The 23916-nt window shown below is 43.0% G+C and overlaps 2 protein-coding genes and 1 pseudogene across 2 annotated transcripts; all 3 read left to right on the top strand.

Moving 5' to 3' along the window:
- Window positions 1–6085: 6085 nt before the first annotated feature.
- On the top strand, window positions 6086–12642 carry LOC102709551 (formin-like protein 18). Its single transcript, XM_040523457.1, has 4 exons — window positions 6086–6798; window positions 8911–9929; window positions 10053–10252; window positions 11338–12642. Exons 1-4 carry the CDS (start codon window positions 6634–6636, stop codon window positions 12492–12494), a joined length of 2541 nt encoding a protein of 846 aa, XP_040379391.1. The 5' UTR covers window positions 6086–6633; the 3' UTR covers window positions 12495–12642.
- A 6347-nt stretch (window positions 12643–18989) lies between these two features.
- LOC107303400 lies at window positions 18990–21348 on the top strand. Its single transcript, XM_015836812.2, has 5 exons — window positions 18990–19127; window positions 19211–19466; window positions 19566–19616; window positions 19694–19716; window positions 20812–21348. The coding sequence occupies exons 2-5, from the start codon at window positions 19267–19269 to the stop codon at window positions 20883–20885; spliced, it is 348 nt and encodes a 115-aa protein (XP_015692298.1). The 5' UTR covers window positions 18990–19127; window positions 19211–19266; the 3' UTR covers window positions 20886–21348.
- On the top strand, window positions 20902–23517 carry LOC102714285 (annotated as a pseudogene).
- Window positions 23518–23916: the final 399 nt, after the last annotated feature.

Raw genomic sequence — 23916 nt, 5'->3', positions numbered from 1 at the left:
GTAGAAAAATGAAACGAGGAGCATAAGACAAGTAGGAAGATGGGTTTAAGATTGGTTAGATAGGTGCTTCCCCATAATCTCCTTGTGGGTTTTTCAGGAAAACCCTACGTTAGTTTTACCCCTGTTCGAAGAGTTGTTTTTATGGTTTATGTTGTTGTCAAGGAAGGCTAAAGAAAAGATTAAGGTATTTATATTCGGATTGCTAGTTCTACGCGTCGGCAGATTTATGATGTTTTGATTTTTCATGTATATGTGTTCTGTCTATCAGTTTACTTCTGTTTTTTTAGTTGTTGAAGTTAAGAGGACTATTAGAGGTTCTTAACGTTTGATAAAAAGGACATCATAATTATGAAAAATGCAGATCTTTCTATTATTTACCATTGTATAAAAATTATTAGCTTCTATACTGTGGTTTGTGGTCAGTGCATTTTCGATTAGGTGTTGTGCAAGGTGGCCAGCGACTAGCACACGAAAGTGAGATTGACGCAGGCAGCGGCAAAGCACACGATAGCAAGGGTGGCCGATGGCTAGGCTAAGCAACGGATGCGGCAGCGGCTTGGGTGCACGAACTGGGACTTCCCAAGGGCACGTGCAACTGGGGCCTGAGATAGGTGGCGCACAACTGGGGTGGACTTTAGGGGAAGGGATCCTCTATTTATAGGAGAGTAGAGATAGAAACAATCTAGGAATCATCTCCCTATAAAAAACGTAACAAATAAAGATAAAAGCAATAGATAGATTAGAGTCCCTACGATTTTATGAATTGTATGGGAGGGGAGAAGTGGACTTCAACTAGCGGAGGGGAGGCCAAGAGTGCTACCGAACAGGAGAGGGGCGCCTAGGCCAGTTGGCTGGGCCAAGCCCAAGCCCACACGAGCACAACTTTCAGCCCATGAACGACGACCTATGGCTAAAAACAGGAAAAATGACTGAACATGCTGTCGACTATACTTAAATTTTGAATAACTTGTATTTAGTGAATTTTTAAGTCGTTTCTTCGGAAATTTCAACTGTGCGTCTGTTGACATCAAAATGTGAACATTAACGTGTCACACATGAAGGCTTAGGAGTCAATCTTAGACAACTCCAGTGCAGGACCTAAATTCTTAGAAGGTGCACGGGCGTGCCAATCAGTTTGATCCTGTAACTGACAAGATAAACAGTAAAACAAGTTGATCGGCTATCGAGCCGATAGGTGACTAAATATCCAGCCGATCGGATGTTGGTGTAGCAGCGTTTAGCCGATAGGATGAACGGCCGGCCGTAAAAAGCTTGGATCGGCTAGAAACTTAATAGAAATGGACTTAAATTAAATATTAGACCAACGTAATTCGCCAAGTTACACATTAATCTTAGTCGATCGGACGAGCCCCTAGGCCAGCACTTAGGTTCTAGCTGTTGCTTGGGGTCGGATTGTCCAGCACTTAGGTTATAGCTGCTGCTTGGGGCCAGACTGTCCGATCCTAACCGGACTGTCCGGTCCAGGCTCTCTGGAAATACTCTCTCCTAGCCTCTAACACTCATTCATACACTCATGGATGCATGTGTTGACTAGATGACCCCTCTTAACAGTACAGATTGTCCTATGACTTAAAGCGAAAAAGAAAAACGCCTTTTCATCGCTTCAATTCCGTTCGCTTTACGCTTTAGGGATCACTTCACGTCTTTAATGAATTTTCGCATTTGGAGCGTGAGTCAAAAACATATCTTACTTCTCTGCAACCACAAAATGTTAGCACACACATGCTTTGACTAGAATTATCATTAATCATCCAAAATCCGCTTTAGGGGCTAGATGCACTTTCATGAACTTTCGACAACACCAGATCTAGAACAAGATATGAGTAGATCTAGCCAACCAAAAACACGAATAAGCAAACTACCTCCAAGCTTTGCACAAATAGCAACTAGAGTATGTGCGGCAACCAAAAGCAAAGTTTAAATCACAAGTTAGAGAGATTTCACCACAAGTAAGCACGGACACTTTTTACCGAAGTTCCAATCCTTGAGGGGATTGTACTCTCCGTTGAGGAGCTCAACTTGAGTCGGGTTTCTACATCCCTTTTCTCAGGGTTGCACTCGTGCACTCCCCCTTATTCGAGGTGTCTCTTCCCTTTCGGAGGCGAGACCCAACCTTCACAAACTTTTTCCTAGTGCACCATAAGAACTTTGGTGGCTCAAGAAATGACGTCTAGCCGTCTAGGTGTCCTTAACCACCAAGAGTAACAAGCTTGCAATGAGCTCTTGGGGATGAATCTAGTGCTCCAGAAATTTCTCACGAAGTCAACACCAAGCACTCAAACCAACTCAAATCAACCAACTCTCACACACAAAATCCAAATCACTTAGATCTGTGGAGAGAAGAAAGTGAGAAAGCAAGGCTCAAAGTGAATCTCAAAAAATCAAGCCAAGGGTCAAATGAATCAATAATGTAAGTAGCAATCCTAGCTTGGGGGTGGGAGAGGGTATTTATACCCCCCACTCAATTTCTGCCCGTTGTGGGCAAAATATGCTCTCTTCGAAACTTCCAAAGGCTCCTTTGGAACTTTCGGTCAATTCAAAAATACGAGCCCCCACATTTAGAAAATTCAAAGTCAACTGCGAAAAATCAAGTCTTCGGAAGTTCCGGTCACAATCTTCGGAACTTCCGTGAATCTTGCAATACCGAAATCGATTTTCTTTGGAACTTCTGAAACCCTTCTTCGGAACTTCCTTGATTCTTACAAAACCGAATTCTGCTATCTTCGGAACTTCCAAAGCTCTCTTCGAAACTTCCGCGAATCTTACAGAACCGAATTCTGCTGCCTTTGGAACTTCCAAAGCTCTCTTCGGAACTTTCGTAAATTCAGTACAACTTTAAAAAGAGAGCAAAAAGACCCACTTCAAAAATATTTCCAAGCACCGGATTCATTCCTAGAATTCATTTGTGCACCCCTCTTTATAGTACGACATTCATAGTTGACTCAATCTCAAAATAAATACACATGCCAGCATAAATATACCGAAATTCTTCTCACTTCCACGTGGACGGCGCAACAACAACATTTCTTATGATGACTAGATATACCTTCACATTCTCACACAACTCATAAGTCCTCATCATTTGATTATCATTAATCACCAAAACAAATTAGGGGCCTAGATGCACTTTCAATACATACATATATAATTTAGTATAGCTAAACCCTAAACTATTCTATACACCCCATACGGAATAACTATTCTATACCCATCTCCCCTCTCAAGGTCCAAACCCACCTTCCACCCTCTTCCTACCACGGTCAACGTCTAGTCAAAGCACTCATCCACCAGTCAAACTTGTCTGTTGACTTGCCCCCATAACCCAACTTTTGCTACTTTTTTTTTTGAAATGAACTCTGAAATAGTGCATTAACACGAAAGCTAAAATGCAGTAACACGACAGGTAATTTTTAGTAACAACATTAAAATGTAGTCATGATGAATAGTGTTTTAAATCACTTTTTTAAGCATTGTGGTGAAAACAATTTTTAAAAATAATATAGGACACGAGAGATACTACTCTATAAAAATTGAGAATACAATCTTTTAGTTCTCCACATGTACTAGTAGTATTGCTATACTGCATGTTACTGCATTTTATGATGTTATTGCAAAATTGTAATAACTTATGAGTTTTTACAGTAACATATGGTACATGAAAAATAGACTATTAACAACGAGCCATATTCATGGTCACAATTCTCATGTTACTGTAATTGTGTGGTAACAACGCATATATTTTATAGCAACTTAGCGTGTTACTGCAATTCATTATAATGTTAGTATAGTGTCCTATTATATGTAAGCAATTATATTCTTAATTTAGTATGTGCTTCGATTTGTATTTTAGTGTAGATGTGACATCCATACGGAACCATGCTTCAATAGATTGTGAGGACACGGAAGCATTATTATATAGAAATTACAATGTTACTGTGCGGCTATTTGCGATAGCATTAGTGTATACTTGTACAATTTCTATAGATACTCTTAAGATTTCAAACTTTAAACAACTTTATCTCTCACCTCATATATGTTTTTTGAAAACGTTTATACCTCATTGTTAGAAAAAAGTGATTTAAAAAGTAGATCTCTCATGGCTATGTTTCGACGTTGTTACTGTATATAAGTTGTGTTGTTCCTACATGATGACCGTTATGTTACTAGACAGTTCCTATGGGCGAGGGGTGGGCTTAGTTGGACATTTGGGAAAGCCCAAAAGAGAGTTGACCAGCGAGATACCCTTTGACCAACCTTTGGTTGTGGTTGAGGTGGGAAGTGGTTTTTGGGTCTTGGGAGGGTGGAGGTATAGAACAGTTATCCTATAGGGTGTATATGTCACACACACGCTCTTTGCACATCTTTTGTATGTATAGTTTTCCATAGTTAGGAGAAAAATGCACTATTGGCTCCTTTGGACAAAACTAATTTCAATGAGCTCATAAGAGCATACTAATACTTGAGTCTTGCACTAGAACATATACCTTGTAGGTTAAAAAAGAATTTTTCAATAGAAAATAATGGAGTAGTATCTATTGGCAATGTTCCAGTGATGCCATTTATGCACCCAACTACTGATCCAAAGATTTGGTAATGATTATATGCAAGGCTTCTGATCATAAAAGCAAGGGCCAACATGTGGGAAATGTTATGTTATGACCTTGTTTCACTTGAAGGCATGTGTATGTGTGGAGCATTTGAGACTAGTTTATTTAGGTGTGGGTAAATATGCACCTATCTAATCATTGTAAACTTATTTAAATAGTTGTGTCCATGGTTACAAAACAACCGAGTCATGCCTATGGTTACAAGATGACCGCTTCATGTGCTAGTCCGTCTATGCTAGCATCCAACTTGGTCTATGACTTGGTTTAGTCATGGGTTATGATAGTATGTTGTGTGTTTATTTGGAAAATGGTGGTCCATGGATGAGGTTAGAGCATGGGTTTGTGCTCAATTTAATTTCAATTTCAGATTTGCATACTTGTTGTCCTTACTTTTCATAGTGTTATTTTGCAAATGCGAATTTAATAAAATTAGCTTTATGCAAAACTAAGACAACATAGACTTCCTTTGTACTATTATGTTGTGTAAGTCTTGCTGTGTACCATTCATACTCACGCTGCTATCTTTCATGTGAGAATACCGACACAGTTGATGTGGTCTACGACTATCCCGTCGAGGGTGGCGAGGGCAGTGAGTAGTTAATGTTAAGCCCTTTCCTCGGTTGGTTGCCTTGTGGGATTTATGCATGACTTCTGCTACTATCTTTTGTGCCACTTTGTGATGAAATGGGCATGTGAACCCATTATGTATTATATAACTTGTTGCACCTTTATCCATGTGTTAAGTACTTGTGATATGTATTAATTGCTTGTATTGAAAGTGTGAGGCTATTTCCTTTCCTGGGACTACCTAAACATGAGTATGACTTTTGAAAATTTGAGATAGTTAGGGAATAGTGCTTCTGTTTTGAATCCATCAGAGTACGCATTGTGATTGGTCGCCACCATTGAGTGGTTTGAAGGACGTGGGACGAGGAGGACTAGTAAGCTATCCTTTTGAGTATCTCTTTAGTTCATTGGTCATGTACATGTTGAGGATGAGTGACTATTTACGTGTTTATGGATCACACTTGTACAATAGCATGCGGTAGTCATGTTGGACACTAGATGATATAATACTTGTGGTGTCCATGCTAGCTATGGTTATTTCCACACCAAAACCTCACTGCTAGATGAGTCTTTATTTTTTTTAAAAAAAGTTATATCAGTCAACGGTACATTCTCTCTATGCACACTCTCTCCTTGAGACAAAGATAATATGATATGACTGTAAACATGTTGATAACTAAGTAGGATATGTCTATATTGTGCATGCTAAAGGTAAGGCTTTTTTCATGGTGACTCAGCTCCTAGTATTGAGGGCGACCTCTTCCTTGGCACATGAGCCATGCATATTTCCAAAAAATAGATGGTGAAATCATCTCTCCCACTCTCCTTTTATACATAAACCACTTGAGCGATTTCTAAAAATAGATATGTAGGTACAGCCCATAGCAAAGATCAAGACGTCAAAAAAAAACCAAAAACCTAGGGCAGTAAAAAAATAATCACTCTTCCTCCTCATCCTCTTAGATTATATTGGTGTTTTAATTTGATGCTGCTGATAGTTGGATTTGTTTTTGTTCTGTTTGGTTTCCAACTATAATGGAGAAAGATGCTTGAGCTGATCGGCCATATCAGTTTGTATTATTTCTACCTGTGTTCATTAGTGGGAGCGATCGATGATGCAGAGAAAATCTCTCATTTTGTTTTCTTGTGATAGCTCCCCATTTCCCATACTACTCTTTTTGATCATTCTCAACATTCCAGCATAACCAATATGCATGGCACATGTAGAGGCATCATCAGATTCTTTCGCCAAAAGATTGCCTCGCCGCAGAAACTCAAACCATTCTGATCAATCAACGGCATTGGCAAAGAGAAGAGGAGAGCCGACCTATGAGCAACAACAGTTGGGCAGATCGGAAGGGATCAAACAGTCAATCAATAGGAGGAGGAAATTAGGAATCAAATCATATTCATATATTGCTAAGGAGATCGACACACGATGAACAAAGCGAGATGGTTGGTCATGGCCTTCCTGGTTTGTTTGCTGCTCCTCACACCCACAGACTTGGAGGGTTTGCAGCTCGTTGGCGCCATCAGGAACCACCTATTCTTGCCCGCATCTTCACCGCTGCATCATCTGCCTGATCTATTGGAAGAACAACCGGTAAGAACCTATACTGCATACCTATTCTATCATTTAATTACCCGATCTTGTTGTTCGGTTGAGTTTTCACTTTTAGTTATCCACAGTTTGTTTTTTCAACATGCATGTAAAGAGTCAATTTCATAGGGTTTCTGAATATGTAAATTATCGATGACTATTCGCATATATTTATACTGGGATAGTACTCCCTCTCCCTCCTGTTGTTAGGAAATATATAGGAAGCGGTGTCATCTGTGTCTACATGCACGCAACCAAAAGAAAGAACATTACTATAATTTAAATCTTTTTATCTCATTTGTATAGAAAGATAGTCACCTCCATCTTTTCACTTCTAGTTACGCTTCTATCAAAAATATGAATTTTCAACTTTAAATTCAGAGTTGATTATGTGTTTTCCCATCGTAGTTTATTTTTACAGCCTTTATTTTTAGGTAGCTAAGACATATTTATAGAATTTTTATTCAATTTTATTCATACATTATTTTCTATTTATAAATATATCGTTTGTTTTCTTGTTAAAAAGAAAAAAAGATGACCCGACTAACACTTCAAAAATCAATGAAATCGGATATATATATGTGTATATTGTATTCCCCTATATATACAAATTAACAGCTACTGTGTAGAATAAGGTGACTGTGTATTCAGGTCTGAACCCTTTCTAGGGTGTATATCTTATTTATCATTGAAATGAGGCAGATCTTCTTCCATTGTTTCCAGAAAGGCGACTGAATTTATGTGATTTTGTATTGATATTTCAGTTGGTAATAACTTGAGAAAATTAGGATTTTGTCCTAACCCCTTATGTTTACCTCTGTTCTAAAATATAAACATTTCTAGTCTATTTAGCAATGATTGAGGTTAAAGGGAAAAGGCAACCACACCTCCTAATAAATAAGGAATGAATAAAGATAAAACGTTATGTGAGAGATAAAATGAGAAGAATTTTGAATGTAAAGTAATTTATGGGATAGATAGTATTGTAAATAGTGTCAGAAATACTTAAGAATCAAATCATAGAAATACTTATATTTTCAAACATATGGATAATTTATTGATATATGTACCAAATGGTAATGGTAGTGGTCGGAGATATAAAACATTTCTGTGATCTAAAATTTAGGTTTTACAAATATTTTACAACAGTTAAAAACTGCTACTACCTCCATATTTTTTTATATGACGCCGTTGACTTTTAGGTTCACGTTTGACCTTTCGTCTTATTCAAAAAATATATAATTATTAATTATTTTGTTATAATATGATTTATTATTATAGGAATTTTAAGTATGTTTTATAATTTTGCATATTTAGATATAAATTTTGAATAAGACGAACGGTCAAACGTAGATTCAAAAGTCAACGGCGTCGTATAAAAAAATACGAAGGGAGTACTACTCTACCTACCTAGAAATGGAGAGCATGAACAAATATGACCATCCACGACAGCTATATATTTCTAATGTTAACTAGGATCTCGAGCATAAAGGAGGAGGAAAAGCACAACATTAAGGTCTTTGGTCGATTCTAAGCAGCTGGCCTAATTAATAATCCAATATCAAATGTTTAAAAATTTTAATTACATCAATCAAATACGGTCACTTCCGTTGGATTATAATTTGAAGGCATGCACGTAAGTCAAAAAAATCTTATACACGCCCTCGCCTCCTAGCCTCCCATGCATTGCAGGCGTGTTTGACAGAAGAAAAAAAAATCAAACGTTTGATTGATATATAATATATGTAGTCTCTTTGCATAACTAGCCTATATACGGGGCAGCTGGGTAAGGTAAATAAACAGCCTTAATTCCCACCGATCATTTTCTGAAAAAACTCATAAAGTAAGTACTGTATGTACCTTCATTTTTAACGTATGATATCGTGATGTTTGATCATTCGTTTTGTTTTAGGAAAAGAATAGTATAAATATGTATTGTGTTTACAATATTTTTAAGGATAAATTAAACATGACATAACAAAATAAAGTATTCTTTCAGAAAATTTAAAAAAGACGAATCGAGTGATATGGTCATTTTTGTTACTACAAACTACAGTAGATGACTAGCTATGTATCTATTTATGATATGTATTAATGAACATGTGGTATGTACAGGTGAATCAGTTGTGGCTGGATCGTAGGAGAAACAATGTTGAAGAAGTTAGAAGAAGAAAGAGTGAGAGGAGTGAAGTGAAGATGGGCGGTCAACGACCGTTGGTCGCCGTTATGAAGAAGGAAAAACATGGGGCGGCGAAAAAGAACAGCAAGGAGTCCTCTGGCAGCAGCAGTATGGTGATCGTTGGCTTGGCAGTGGCCTCCGCAGCATTGGTTGCACTCATTGGCATCTGCTGTTGCGCCTGTCGTGATTCAGCATCTTCGTCATCGCCGTATGATCTACGCGACGATAAGCCGCTGTTGAGCCTGAATCTGGGCGACATGTCATCCGGTTCCTCTCGCAAGTCGTCGGCCACCCCGATCGACGTCAGCAGGCTGGGAGCGTTGACGTCGGAGTGCCAGCAGCAGATGGACAGAGGCAAGCCCGGAACCATGTCGATGAAGGTGTCAATGCAGTCGCAGGCGATGCGGATGAGCTCGCACGAAATTACCACCATCGCCGGAGCTGGACGCGGAAATAAACTGTCAGCTTCTTCAGCAGCAGCAGCAGCAGATCATGCACCTCCGCCACCGCCACCGCCACCAGCTCCTACGGCTCCGGCTCCTCCAGCTCCTCCCCCTCCTTCTTCCTCTCATCATCGTCCACCACCAGCAGCACCTCATCCTCCTGTGCCTGTGCCTGCGCCTGCGCCTGCGCCTTCTCCTGCTCCTCCTCCTCCTGCAGCAGCAGCTGGGCCACCGCCTCCACCTCCTCCTGCTGCTCCTGCAGCTCCCAGGGCTCCCGGTCCTCCACCGCCCCCAGCAACAGGCAGAGTAGGAGCTGGACCCCCACCGCCGGCGCTGCCTGGTGGTCCCAGAGCACGTGGTCCGCCGCCATTCAAGAAGTCGGCGGGGACAGCAGCACCCGCCGCAAGCGTGGACGCATCCAAGGCAAAGCTTAAGCCCTTCTTCTGGGACAAAGTCACTGCCAACCCAAACCAAACCATGGTCTGGGATCAGATCAAAGCAGGATCCTTTCAGTAAGCCAGCCCAGCCCAGCCCTCTAGCTAGCTAATTATTTTTACTCCATTTCTTCTTCTCAGTAATTATTTGATTATATATATATAGGTGGTAACAATAAACCAATGGTTAATTAATTGTAGGTTTAACGAGGAGATGATCGAGAGCTTGTTTGGGTGTCAGTCGACGGAGAAGAAGAGCAGCGACGGCAAGAAAGAGCTGGCGGCCAAGGAAGCGACGCAGTTCGTTAGGATCCTGGACCCGAAGAAGGCCCAGAATCTGGCAATATCACTCAAGGCACTCAGCGTTTCAGCTGAACAAGTGCGCGCTGCAGTGTTGGAAGGTAACCTAATTACGTACTGTAGTACTTAGGCGGCGTTCGTTGGAGGTGAGAGGCAGGGTTAGTTAGAAGCAGTTTTTTATCACACGGGTGTATACACCCGTTGCTTGCATATCTTTTAAATAGTCATAAAAAATATAAAAAAATTTAACAAGATAGTTTAATATGAGTTATATCACTCCACCAACATACACATTTAAATTCATCTTCTACAAGTTATAGCAAAAATAACAACAATTATGAATATACGTACAGTTAGTTTCAGTTTTTTTTGCTACAACTTATAGAAGTTGAATTTAAAATTATATGTGTTGTGGAGTGATATAACTCTAGTAATAGATTAATACATGATCAATTAGTTAGTAATTATTAAAAAAAATATAAAATAGATTAATATAATTTTTTAAAACAACTTTTGTATAGATTTTTTTGTTAAAAAATACACCATTTAGTAGTTTGGGAAGCGTACGCGCCGAAATCGAGTTATTTTAGCTCCCGGCTGAACGTGGCCTTACTAATATTACTGCCTCCCTTTCATACTGTAAGACTTTCTATCCTTGTCTAAATTCTTTAATTGATGAATGCATATAATTTATATATATGTCTAGATTCATTACAATCTATATGAATTTAAACAACATTAGAAATTCTTACATCGTGAAACGGAGCGAGTATTATATAGGAGTAGTCGCATAGCCGATCCTACTTATACCAATCATTACACTTACTAGTTAGTATTAGTACTATTATATTATAAGTTAGTTTTGAGTATAGTATAAGATGTCTTGACTAGAAACACACACTTAGATTGGTAATTGGTCTAACCTTTTCTTCTACAAATTTTAAGTGTTAGGCCTAAGGGTTCGTCTCTGGTGCATTTTACCGTCAGTTTGAATTTAATTGATGTCGTTGATATATTTTTATCGGACGGCTGTAATTAAATTATATTACCAACAATATTAGGTGTAGGGTACCATCGGCCTAAAATAAAATAGGTTAAAATTTTAAAGATTTTCAAGTTAAAAAATTTAAGGGTTAAATGGAGTTATGAAATGCCTTAACCATTGCCTCCCCTCACTTACTTGCAGGTCATGATCTCCCGCCGGATTTGATCCAAACGCTGGTGCGGTGGAGCCCGACGAGCGATGAGGAGCTGCGTCTCCGGCTCTACACCGGGGAGCGCTCGCAGCTGGGTCCCGCCGAGCAGTTCATGCGCGCCATCATCGACGTCCCCTACCTCTATCAGCGCCTGGACACGCTCCTCTTCATGGCCTCGCTGCCCGAGGAGGCCGCCGCTGTCGAGCAGTCCTTCGCCACCCTTGAGGTGGCTTGCCAGGAGCTCCGTGGCAGCCGCCTCTTCAAGAAGCTGCTGGAGGCCGTGCTCAAGACCGGCAACCGCATGAACGACGGCACCTTCCGCGGTGGCGCCCAGGCCTTCAAGCTCGACACCCTCCTCAAGCTTGCCGACGTCAAGGGCGTTGATGGCAAGATCACGCTGCTCCACTTCGTCGTCCAGGAGATCATCCGCTCGGAGGGTGTCCGCGCCGCTAGGGCAGCTAGCGGCGGGGGCAGCAGCAGCGTCGGCTCCATCTCCTCCGCGGAGGACCTCATCGTCCTGCAGACCCAGAGCAGCATAGGCAGCGATTCATCGTCATCGGATCAGCAGGAGTACGATGAGACGGAGCGGTACAAGCAGCTTGGCCTTGGCGTGGTGTCCAGCCTTGGCGATGACCTGCAGAACGTGCGCAAGGCAGCGTGCCTTGATGCTGACGCACTCACCATCTCAGTGGCTAGCCTCGGCCACCGGCTGGTGAAGGCCAACGATTTTTTGAGCACGGGAATGAGGAGCCTGGAGGAGGACAGTGGCTTCCACCGCCGGTTGGCCAGCTTCGTGGAGCAGTCGCAGGCGCAGGTCACCCACCTGTTGGAGGAGGAGAAGAAGCTGCGCTTGCTCGTTCGCTCCACCGTCGACTACTTCCACGGCAGCACCGGCAAGGACGAGGGCCTGCGCCTCTTCGTCGTCGTGCGTGACTTCCTCGCCATTCTTGACAAGGTGTGCAGGGAGGTCAAGGAACAAGCGGCTGCCAAGGCCAGCAAGAAGCCAACGCCGGCGCCAAGGAGCAGGCAGTCATCGCAGTCGTCGCTCTCCAGCTCCTTCCGCGACCCGCGGCAGCAGCTCCAAGATCGAAGGGCAGCGGCACAGAGCCGGCACAGTAGCAGCTCCAGCTCCTCCGATTCCGATTGACTAGTTAGCTAGCTAGCTATAGCAGGTATACATTAGATGTTGGGGGTGGACCGCCTAAATATAAATTTCTTATATCGCATGACTTATTTTTGGGGCAAAAATCACACAAATTCTTACCTTTAGATTTCCTCCAAGATTCGTTCGTCATCTTCGTCACTACTCACTAGCGAGCTTCGGTGAACTCTAACAAACCCCAACTCTAAAGTAGAGAACCTCATGATTAGGTTTTCAGAATTGGGGTCAACTCTCCTTGGCCAAACGGGCCAACCGGCCCGACACGGCCCAGGCACGATCGGATCCATGCCAAAATAAGTCGGGCCGGCATAGCTCGATCAACATACCGGGCCATGTCGTGCTGGCCCACGAGTGGCATCGGCGGCCCACGCAGCCCATGCATGACACAATACCACTCAGGCCATGCCAAGCTGTCCTGAAGACACAATGACACATCGTGCTTTTTTAGCACATAAGTCTATATTTCGCCCCACACTTCTTTGCATTGTTGAAAAAAAGTCTATTTCTCCTCCCTCTTCTTTGGGCCATGTTATATATGGCTAAAATAAATCTATTTTACATACTTTTATTTTTGGCTAAACCTTATATGAATAAATTAAGTATATTTTAGGTCCTAAATATTTTTTAAGTTGAACTGGGCCGTGTCGGGCTAACCCAGCGTGCCAAGGGTGAGGCCTAAACATGCCCCAACTGTCGGGCCGGGTTGGCCTGAGCCCGACACCAACCATGCCATGATGTTGTGCTTTCGACCGAGCCGTCGGGCCTCGGGCCTTATGGCCAACTATAAATGAGCGGGTGTCAAAGGAGGCTGCGGCGGCACTGCCATGATGCCGCGAGGTTAGAATCCGACAATGGTTGGTGTTGTTGGCAACCTTTCTACTTTACATGACATACATTTTAAAAATGTAAATGTCTGTTGCTAAAAATTGCAACTCCTACAGTGGGAAGGCGGCCTTGCCGACCCGGCGAGGCTCGATGCCTCTTTCATTGTTTTATAAATGGACAATTTAGTCCGAGGAATAAATATACAACTTATTAGCAATAGAAATAGGGGCAATTGTATAACTGACCCTACTTTGAAGTCTAGCGGCGGATTTAATCTTATTTTGTTGACCTTATATTTTTGACCCCGTTTTTTTTTAAATTGAAGCTTTCTTTTGACGCTACCAGTATACTTCCGTGAGAAACTAGATTAAAAAATGAAAATAAAATGGGAAAATTTCGTTCTTACCCTTCTTTCATACTTTAATATTGATTTTACCCCTCTTTTTAAGGTTTTCGTATTCATCCCTGTTTTTTTGAAACAAATGAATTAGATGCCATCCAAAAATTGGATGGAAGTTAGAAAACCATAATCTGTGATATGTAATCAGTGAAAACAAATAAAAGAATTAATTCCCGAAATTCTAAAGAACAATTTTACCCCTGATACAACTAGAGAGAGGGGAACAACTGGAGTGGCATTTTGCAACATCTCAAGGCTAGGAGGCGGTCACGCCGTCGGCAGCAAGCGGTCGCGGCATCAGCGGCGGCCGAGAGGGGCTCGCGCGTCGGCGACGGGCGGGAGGCGGTTGCGGCGTCCACTGCGGGCGGCTGCGGCGTCGATTGCTGCCGGGAGAGGCTCGCGCGTCGGCAGTTGCCGGGAGGGGCTCCCACATCGGCGACGACCGGGAGGAGCTCGTGGCTCCGACGGCGGTTGGGACGGCACCGCCTGTGCAGGGGAGGGGCTCGCGACACCGGCGGCGGCTGGGAGGGGCTCACGACACCACCGACGACTGGGTTGCCTTCGGCGCCGGCGCTGGCGCTAGCGCTGCCACCTCGCCGACCACCTTTGCTCCCTTCCCATACTCTCGCCCGGTCGCTCCGGCTGTGACCGCCTCCGCCGCATCTCGCTTCCGGAGCCGCTGTACTTGCTCTTCCATCTTGTTCTAAGCAGTATAAGGTAGTTGTTTGTGTTGTATGGAGCAATATCTAACTATTGTTCTCTAACTATTATCACATAATTATCACAATTAGTTGGACATGATATGCTATATATATCTAACTGTTTTTAAATATGTACACAATTTCTAATAAAGCTTTGTTAATTTATTTTTAAAAAAATTAGGTATTCTTTTGAAGTGATGATGAATTAATTGTAATATTTCTTTTGTGATTGTATATATATCGCAACAAAGGGCAACAAATGAATAAAAAAATAGGATTAAAAAATGAAATTCTCGAAAGAGGGTAAAATATTCTTTTAACCTAAACCCTAACAACGTTAGTCCTTTCATCCAAAAGAAGGGCATTCACGTTTGGTTTAAAAAAATATGAACAAATACGAAAACCCTCTTAAAATCAATATTAGAAAAAAAGGTAAGAATGAAACTACCCTAAATAAAAATTACACAGATGAAAAGATCAAAATACCCCTAGCCTAACCTTACCCTCCTCTTAATTAGTAGCTGAGACCGGAGAGGTGCGTACGACAACGACGGTGAGCCGGGGCCGTGGCGGGCAGCTGGGCGGAGCGGTCGCGTGCGACACTGCTGCGGCGGGCGCCCGGGCAGCGCGTCTGCGGCGAGGGGCTAGGCGGCGCGGTCACGTGCGGCGCGTCTGCGACGGCGGCTAGATGGCGCGTGCAGCGCGACTGCGGCGGCGGCGCGTCTGCTCCTCAGCGAGCGGCTAGGCAGCGCAGCGCGACATCGACGTGCGGCTGGCGACGCTGCTGTGGTCGCGTGCGGCACAACAGGTTTTTTTTTTTGCCCATTTGCATACAGAAGCTGCTGAGCTTTCAGATGGATTCAGGAAATTAGCAGTATCAAATTAGCAGTTGCACAACAAGTTCTTTTTTGCCCCTTTTTTTTGCATTATGTGTCCGGTGATTTAAATGTTGGCAATGCGTAGTGCCACTTGCATTTCATTTGCCATAGGGGGCCATCCCCATTCCATCTACCGGTGATTTTGGCATGGATTTGTAAACCCTGTAACAATATTTGTTATAAATACACCAGGTGTACAGTATGGCCAAGGGGCAACAAGCTGTGGAGTGGATTTGATCTTTTTTTTTATTTTGCACTTTTGACCCGTTTTTTAAAATTAAAGGTTGCAAATGACCCTACTCCGTTAAGTGGAGATTCTATTTTTTTTGATTTTGCACTTTTGACATGTTTTTTCAAATTAAAAGTTGCAAATGACCCTACCCCGTAAGTTGGAGATAGCGGTGTTAAGTGAGGTTTAAAATGGCATTTATACCCATACAAATTTGACCCTGCTTTCTGAAGACTTTCTACGTATTTGGCTATATGGACAATTGCATAATTAGCCTTGTTTTGAAGTTGTCAAGTGCCAGTAGTAACCAGCATGAATTATATTGTTCTTTTGGCGAGGGAATTATACTGAATGGCCCAAGAAACTTTGTTTGCTGCAGGAATTTGAAGTGGGAAGCTGGCATGTGCCAACAACAAATGGTGATGATATTGAAAAACCAGAATTTTTTTAGAAATAATATTATTTTTATGGAAAATCATAGAATTAGATGCCGTCCATGGAAATTCGTAAATTCCTGTCAAACGATGGGTATTTGATTGGACCCTGTCGAATTGTTACTGTTCGACAGGGTCCCCTGTCAAACACTCACCGTTCAACAAGGCCCACCACCTGACGCCGCGCGGCCTGTCGAACTGCTGTAGGCTGATAGGGCCTGTCGAACTACTGCTAGTGTTCGACAGGTGCCTGTTGAGGGCATATCGAACTGCCCATGTTCGACGGGCCCTGTCAAACTCGCAACCATCTAATCTTCTCACCAGTCGAATGTTAGTTGTTTGACAGAGGGTCCGTCGAACTAAAGTTCGACGGGACTCTAAATTTGTGATTTTCCGCGGACAACCTCTAATTTTACCATTTTTCATAAAAATAATATTATTTTTTAAAAAAATTCGAGAAACCACGGGAGTGGATTTTGATGAGGTTGAGTGGTTATAGGCTGCTGAGCTGACCCAATCGATGCCGGTCAAGTTGTAGGGAGCAAGTATGAGATTTCTGTAGCACACTAGCACATGAAAGAAATTTTGGTACTCTGAATGACTGTTTAGCTGAGCCATTGTTGTACAGTACGATAAGATGACTGGCTAATCATTTAGTATTTATTCAAGGCAGTAACCTGAAACAGCAAGGACTAGTAAACGAGAGCTTTGTGCCGTGTATTACTAAACCTAAAGGCGTGCGGGCTGGGCGAGCGCTCGCGTGTGCCACGTCGGATAGCTACAGTGCTCGCGGATTTTTTTTTGCACCTTTTTGCGTTGCTTGCTCGGGTGGAGGCTGGCTTGGTTCATCGCTGTGCTGGCGGCCCTTGGTTTGCTTTGGGGCGTCTGCTCTATCTTGCTGTGCGCCTGCTGCGGGGGGCCGTGCTGTATGGGTCCCGTTGGTAAGCGTCTGGTGCTTTTACCCGTGCGTCCCCGAGCGTTTTCCCTTCGTCTCGGTGTCCGCCAGCCGTTGATTGGACGGTTTCTTTGTGCTTTGCTTTATTAGGGCAGTCCTAACGGGACATTAACGATAGTTTCTATGTTTCGATAACTCAACAATTTGCTAAGGTGGCACCAGCTTTATTACGGAGAGAAGAAAAAACAGAGACACCGTTTCCTCCGAACAAAACCAAGTCTTCTCGCGCACCGATACGCTAAGAAACGGTAGAACTAGCGATGGGGAGACTCAGGTCGTTTCTTCCTCTTCTCCCCCGGATCCCTTGCACCGCCGCTGACTTCTCTTGCGCGCTCTGGTTCTCTCCCCCATTCCCACGCGCACCCCTGCTTCACTCGTCCTGTACAAGCTCTCGATTCACTCTTTCTGCGTGTGCTCATCTCCCGCGCCCTCATTTGCCGCTCCTCTCAGAGAATGGATCAAGTCAGTGGTTCCATGCAAGAGGATTTGGTTCTCCAGCTGCCCACGGTGTTGCGACCTCTGCTCTGGCCACCGGCGACGCTGCAACTGTGTTCAAGTCATTGGTGTTCCTGCATGGTGGACAACGTCACCCCTTGGGGCCTTCTTCAGGCATGATTCTACATGGTTGTAGCGCATTATTTCCACTAAATATGTATTTTTATTTGAGTAAAGTACATGGTCAATGCTTAAACTTATGACGCGGTACCACTTAGGTCTATAAACTTAGAAATTACACGTTTACGTCCATGAACTCATTTTAATGTCACCTGTATGGTATATTTAAAACAAGTTCATGGACCTGAATGGTATATTAAAACAAGTTCATGATCTAAACGTGCATTTTTAAAATTTATGTACCTAAGTGGTACCGCGTCATAAGTTTAAGTACCGACCATGTACTTTACACTTTTTATTTTTTCAGGATGTACCCACCAGATCGGTTTACCAATTTTGTGCAATCAAACCAATATGCTAACCATCTCAATGAAATTAATAGTATAGATATACTAACCAATTTTCTGGATTAGTATGTTTAATATATGGTTTGGGAAATTGTAAGTGGTAGTCCGGACGGTGAACAATATTCCTATATATTCTTTGTTGTAAGATGTTTCATCTGATATATAAAAATGAATCAGGCTATATGGTTGCTTGCCACAGTTAATCTCTTTATTGTTTTTATTGTATTTAAATTATATATAGTATAGAAACTATTGTAAAAACTATGAATTAAGAAAGATAATTTCTATTACACTTTAGTTATCCTCTTTCTTTCTTGGAAACTGCGTCAAGAAAATTATTCATTGGGACTGCCCTTATCCTGCTTTTTTGCCTTGCGCGTGGGCCTCTGCTGCTCGGGGCCCCTGTGCAGCCTCCTTGCTCTCCATGCCCCTTTTTCCTTTTCTCGTGCTGCGAGGTTTACTGTGGATATGAGCCACGTATGTCCAAGTTAATGCACTAACTGCCCCTTTTCAGTTAATGCACCAATCAAATCAGCCAGCGGTAACGTGCACCCTGAAATATACTGTTTGGATTCGGGACTTTTTATTTATATTCCGTTAATTAAAAGTACTAAATATAGACTAACAATAAAAACTAATTACATAAATAAAGACTATTTTATTAGATAAAATTTTAAAGCCTAATTAATCCATGATTAGTAAATATTTACTCCAGCATCACATTCACTAATTATATTTAATACTTTTAATCAGTTTTTAAAACAAGGAGAAAGTTGAAGTTGACAGGGCCGTAGAATAGTGCGTCCGTTGGCGTTTTCTTCGCGGCGAATGTGCCGCTGCTCTCTGCCGAGGGGTTCGCCCGTTCGTCTCTGATTGGTTCGCTCACTCTGCCTGGTTGGTGGCTTTTTGCCTACGTTACGCACGGCTCGCGGCTGCCGCTGGTAGGTGGCCCTCCTAAAGGGCTGGTCCCCATCGTCAGTGTCGCCTGCTTGCCGCTGCTCTCGCGATTTCGTTCTGCTGCGCTCTGCTCGAGTACGCTTTACCTTTTTTTCCCTCGGTGGTGTCGCCTTTTTCTCCCCTAGACCGCCTCGTTCCTTGCTCATTCCGCTCTTCTGTTCGGTTTTTTGGTTGTTCACTGCTTGCATCTGCTCGGTCTGCTTCCCTTTCCCTGCTCTCCGTTTGTTCTGCGATGGGTTCGGCCGGCTGAGCAGGCCGCCGATTTTGCTTGCTGCGGGCAAGATTTTACTCCTTGGTTGCCTTCCTCATTTTTCTCTGGTTTGTTCCTATTCCTTCAATCTTGTGGCCTGGGTTTTGCAGGGTTTCTGCCGTCGTTCAAGCTATACGAGCGTCGGAGCGTCCACAAGAGCTTGAAGATGATTGTGCCGCTCGCGATGGCGGCGGCCGCGGCCGCGGGGGCGTCGCTGAGGAAGGCGGCGCAGGAGGTGCTATCGCCGCGCGTGCTCCACTGCTCATCCCTACCGCTCAGCTCTGTCACGCCGCCGGTGGCCGACCCCTTCAACCAGTCCCCGGCATTGGTGTCGACTTCACCGGCGGAGGAGGCAGCGGCCATCCCGTAAAAGTTTTTTCCGTACAGCCTACCAAATGCTTGTTTAGAACCACTGCTATGGATTTAACCAGGTGACGAGGTGAGTTATGCTTCCTCTTCTTTCAGGTCTTCGCTGCTTGTGCTTGCTGATTTGTCCGGTGTCTTTCCTTCGCCGAGGTAGAGATCTTTTTTTAGCTCGCTCTGTACCTCGTTTTATACTATGCTGGATCTTACTGTTTCTAACTTATTTTCAGGATTTTCCCCTTTGATTCGTGGAGTATGCCCTGGTTTATCGCGTTCATTTCTGTCTCGCAGCTTGTATTCCTCCAGTCAAGGAATAGGTTATTTTTGTCTATCCCTGTTTTGCTAGGGAGGCGCGATTACTGAAGAAAACATGCCTGGTAGCATCATTGATCAAACTAGCTTCGTGTTTTTTCGGTGTGCTTCAGACCAAATGCCTATTCCCTCTACGTTCCTGTTTTGTTTGTGTGGTCTGTGTGTTCTGCTCTTCCTACTGGACAGTCTGCAGGTTGGCTAATCTTGTATTTTTTTTCTTGGGTTTATTGGAGTTCTTTTGGAAACAAGGTTGCTTCGTTTGCTTTCTTTTTTCTTGTTGGGTCTAGATCTTTTGTTGGCAGGAGGAATGATAGAGGTTTATGGATTGTTTTGTCTCCTGACCGTACAGGTTGGAACTTGGAAGGGCAAATTAGAGCCTCGTTACCTGGTTACGTTGTAGCTTTGCGGGTCGTGAGGCCTCCTTCTGTTAGGTTAGCGTTGGTGTTTATTATTGCCTAATCTTCTTTGAAGTTGGTCTAGGATTGATGTCACGATTTCACGTTAAGTTTTCGGCTATTTACCTGGAAAAGAAGAAACAAAGTCCTGGCATCTTAGATTTGTTTCTGCCGTATCGTTCTCCTGTTATTTAGGCCTTTTTGTGCTTTCATTACCAAGCTCGCCACTCTGGTTATTCTTCTGTTTGTAGGCTCTCTTTTCCTTCCTGCTGACTTCTTCATGTTCTGCGTTGATTCTTTGGATGTCGCACGTCTGGATTTTTTTACTGTATGCTGGTGGTGGTTACTTGATTAGTTAATTTGCTTTTAATGTTGGTCTCATCGACTATTCTTCATGTCCTTTTTACCTTTCTATCTTTCCGTTCGCTTCCGATTATTTAAGTTTCGGCGTGTACGTCCTTGAGCCTTTATGAGCTTTTGCCTCCTGATATATTTACGTTCAGATAGGTTATTATATCTTTCTATTTGATTTATGCCACTTCCTATTAGGTTGTTCTCTCTTTCCATATTTCGTTATATCAGAGGTGATTATGGTTTATACTTTGATTAATGGGTGGGATTGGGCTGATGGAGAATTTTAGGCGGTACTACCTGGTCCATGGCAACAGAGCAGGAGGTCTTCTGGGCGCCCGCGCCCCTCACCACCAAGTCCTGAGCCGACGTCGAGGGCGATGACGACAACGACTACTTCGCCACCACCACCACCCCTCGCCCCGTATGGATCACCTGCCATGGTGATGACAGGGTCAAGGAGGAGGACGAGGATGCCATGCACGCAGTCCTGCAGGAGGTTTATTTCTCCATATGAATGCCTGCTGTCTGCTACGCATGGATTTTTTAGCTTGATTAAATGCTATGTTTGTGTTGCGTAATGTTTGATTATAGATAGCGAATAGATGCTATACACATATGCGAGTACTTGTTGGATTGAGGTAGGGTATATTCAGTTAGCTGTAGTGGTAGTGCTGATGCCTGCAGGATTAATTTTGGCAACTGCGATGCTTGGTAGACATATGGATTTATATGTGGGTATTGAAGGCTGTACAGCATGAGGTTAGAATACACTAAGTTTACTTATGCTTTTGCATAATTAGTTTTACAGGCTATGTATGCGTTCATACGAAATGGTAAGCAAGGACTGTGGATATCTCATCTGTATGTATTTATGTATGATTAATTTTAATAAATGGTATTTCGATGCCTAAGTGGTGAATCGAGACAGTGAACATCCCCGGTCTATTTATTCCTACATTATTATTTTAATCTACATGCAAAATAATTTCCTTTTAGTATTTGTTAAATAATCTAACACTGTAGGTGTAGCCCTACTTGATACAAGAACATGTATGGTAGGCCTGTTTATACCTATAGGATTGTTTCTTGAAATGATGTTATTTTGTTTCTTGTCATACAACGTATGCTTAGCTGATAAATTCACATTGGTGAATCCCTGCCGCAAATAAGAGCACACAATATTTTGGCTTCTAATGAGTTGGTTCCCTGTTGAACATGAACATGATATATTATATTTCTTCATAAATGATTTCTTTTCCTCTCGTAATTCTTCCTCATTATTAGATTTTAGAGAGGTGGATGATTGATGCAAAGTGTGAGAAAATAATTGACTTTTGTTTAATACAATAATGATTTTAAGAGAGAATCTGGGTGTTGCATTTTTACTGTTGCCACTTTATGCCTGATTGGTAGCATCTTATATGTGTTTGCCTCTACATGCGGTAGGAAATAGAGAGTGAAGATGAGGACCTCGATGATGAGGTTTTGATGTCGGTGCTGTGGATGAACCTGAGCATGAGGGCATGCAGGAAGCAGGTGTCTCGTACAAAAAAAGTGATACCATGCCATAGATAGAATACGTGCTTCACAATGCACAATGTCTCGTGTGGGACCCACCTAAACTTTTCCTTTTTTTTTTATGTCCCAGCCTGTCTCCTCTCCATCTCTTCCCCTCTTTTCTCTCGATCTCTCCTCTCTCTCTCTCTCTCTCTCTCTCCGGCGGCGACGGTGCGTCTCGGCGGGTGACGGCGACCTCGGCTGCGGCGCTCCGGGATCTGGCGGTGGCGGGTGGGCGAGGTCGGCGTCCAGGGCGGCGTATCTAGGCGGGGACGGCGCTTGGCGGCGGCTCGCTCGGGGACAGGTCGGCCTCGAGCCACCTGGTAAGAAAGCTGCCGTAAGAAAGCTGCCGTTCCAGTTGCACTGCCTAAAGATACAGAGAGGTAGCTGCCGAAAAGGGAGTTGAAAAAGAAGGAATTATCTGAACTTGATGCTGTGTTGGCTGAGTTGGGAATTTCTGGTTCTTCAAGAAATGCTACCCAGGATGAAAACAATCGTAAGCACTACAGTATATCCTTTTATGGTACCGACATTATACTTGATGAGTGTTTCTGTGTTCGTATGTCTGTCTGCCTCCATGGTTGGGTGGTCTGAATGTTTTTTAACACGCTATATTCCCTTGCAGCTGAGAACAAAGGTTCAAACCAAACTGGTAATGGAGAGATAAAGGAGGATGCAACGGTACCTTCAGAGAAAGAAGAAGAAAAACAAGAAAGCAAAGGAGGCAAAAGAAACACAGGAACCAGCTGATGGGACAGAGGAGACTAACCTGATGAAAACACAACCTCAGTTTTTGTGAAAGAGCACCTAAAGAAGATGGCTTCAATGAAGAAAAAGAAATCAGGCTTGCGGCAGCCAAGAAGAAAGAGAAGAACCATTAGAACCAACAACCTGTGCGGTAAATGGCTGCCAAAGTTTTGAAAAATGTTCTCTGGAAAATCCCCTTGTATATATACCCTATTAAACAAAAGAGGTTGGGTACTGTTGAGAAAAAAGCAAAACATGTTCTCTAGGCGGCGCGCCAATGGCGCGCCCAAATCTCTAGTTTAACATACTAAGGAGCTCTTTGGATCGGACTTTTTTTTTTCGCTTTCACATCGGATATTTATGTTTCGCTGACGGCAGTGGAGGGCGCGGACGACGGCTAGCTGGCTGGTGGCTGCGGGCGGCACTGTGGCAGTCCCATTCACGGTGAACTCCTTATATGTTTTCTGTTCGTTGTGAAATTGTGAACTGATGATTCTTGGATGTTTTAAATTTATATGTTGCATAGGGACCTAGAGTACAGATGTATATTGATGCATACTTGCATCTCTGTTTTAAATTCTTGTGAACAGAGAATCTGAGATGCATACTTGATACCTGGCTACTTGCATCTCTGTTGTTGTGATTTGTGAATTTGTGTATTGAATATTGATGCCTTGTGCCAACTTTATTTGCAGCAAGTACACACCGGGTACCAGGTCACCCATCGGGGATGGGTTCGGGTACAATAATTTACCCGCTAGCAAATTCGGGTATGGGTCGGGTATAGACGGGCGGGGATCCGGTTGGGTATGTTCCTGCTCTGCCCGTACCCAACCCGACCCATTGCCATCCCTACCAAATACTCTCCCTCTTCCTTCCTTTCCTTCCCTTTTCTCTGTTACACCCGGAGTTTAATCCTAAGCCTAAATTTGTAAATAATAATCGGCTTAATTAACTTAGAAAAATCTCTCTAAAGGAATTAATTTAAGTAAATCGAAGCCCGCAAAATTATTAACAAGATTTAAACTCAAATTGCAAAATATAAAATTGTGCCAAAAAATTTAATTTAAAATTCAGTACAAGTGACG

This window comes from Oryza brachyantha, chromosome 4 (genome assembly GCF_000231095.2).
Source record: "Oryza brachyantha chromosome 4, ObraRS2, whole genome shotgun sequence".
Lineage (NCBI taxonomy): Eukaryota > Viridiplantae > Streptophyta > Magnoliopsida > Poales > Poaceae > Oryza > Oryza brachyantha.
Note: the sequence above shows the minus strand (reverse complement) of the source record. Positions and strands in the feature narration are given on the sequence as shown.

Bases quoted from the DNA above. Each gene is read 5' to 3' on its own strand.
- LOC107303400 (XM_015836812.2), top strand. From the start codon at position 19,267: ATGATTGTGCCGCTCGCGATGGCGGCGGCCGCGGCCGCGGGGGCGTCG. The intron at 19,467-19,565 runs GTAAAAGTTTTT...CTCTTCTTTCAG, and splicing joins GAGGAGGCAGCGGCCATCCC to GTCTTCGCTGCTTGTGCTTG. The intron at 19,717-20,811 runs GTATGCCCTGGT...GGAGAATTTTAG, and splicing joins TTTCCCCTTTGATTCGTGGA to GCGGTACTACCTGGTCCATG.
- LOC102709551 (XM_040523457.1), top strand. From the start codon at position 6,634: ATGAACAAAGCGAGATGGTTGGTCATGGCCTTCCTGGTTTGTTTGCTG. The intron at 9,930-10,052 runs GTAAGCCAGCCC...AATTAATTGTAG, and splicing joins ATCAAAGCAGGATCCTTTCA to GTTTAACGAGGAGATGATCG. The intron at 10,253-11,337 runs GTAACCTAATTA...ACTTACTTGCAG, and splicing joins GCGCGCTGCAGTGTTGGAAG to GTCATGATCTCCCGCCGGAT.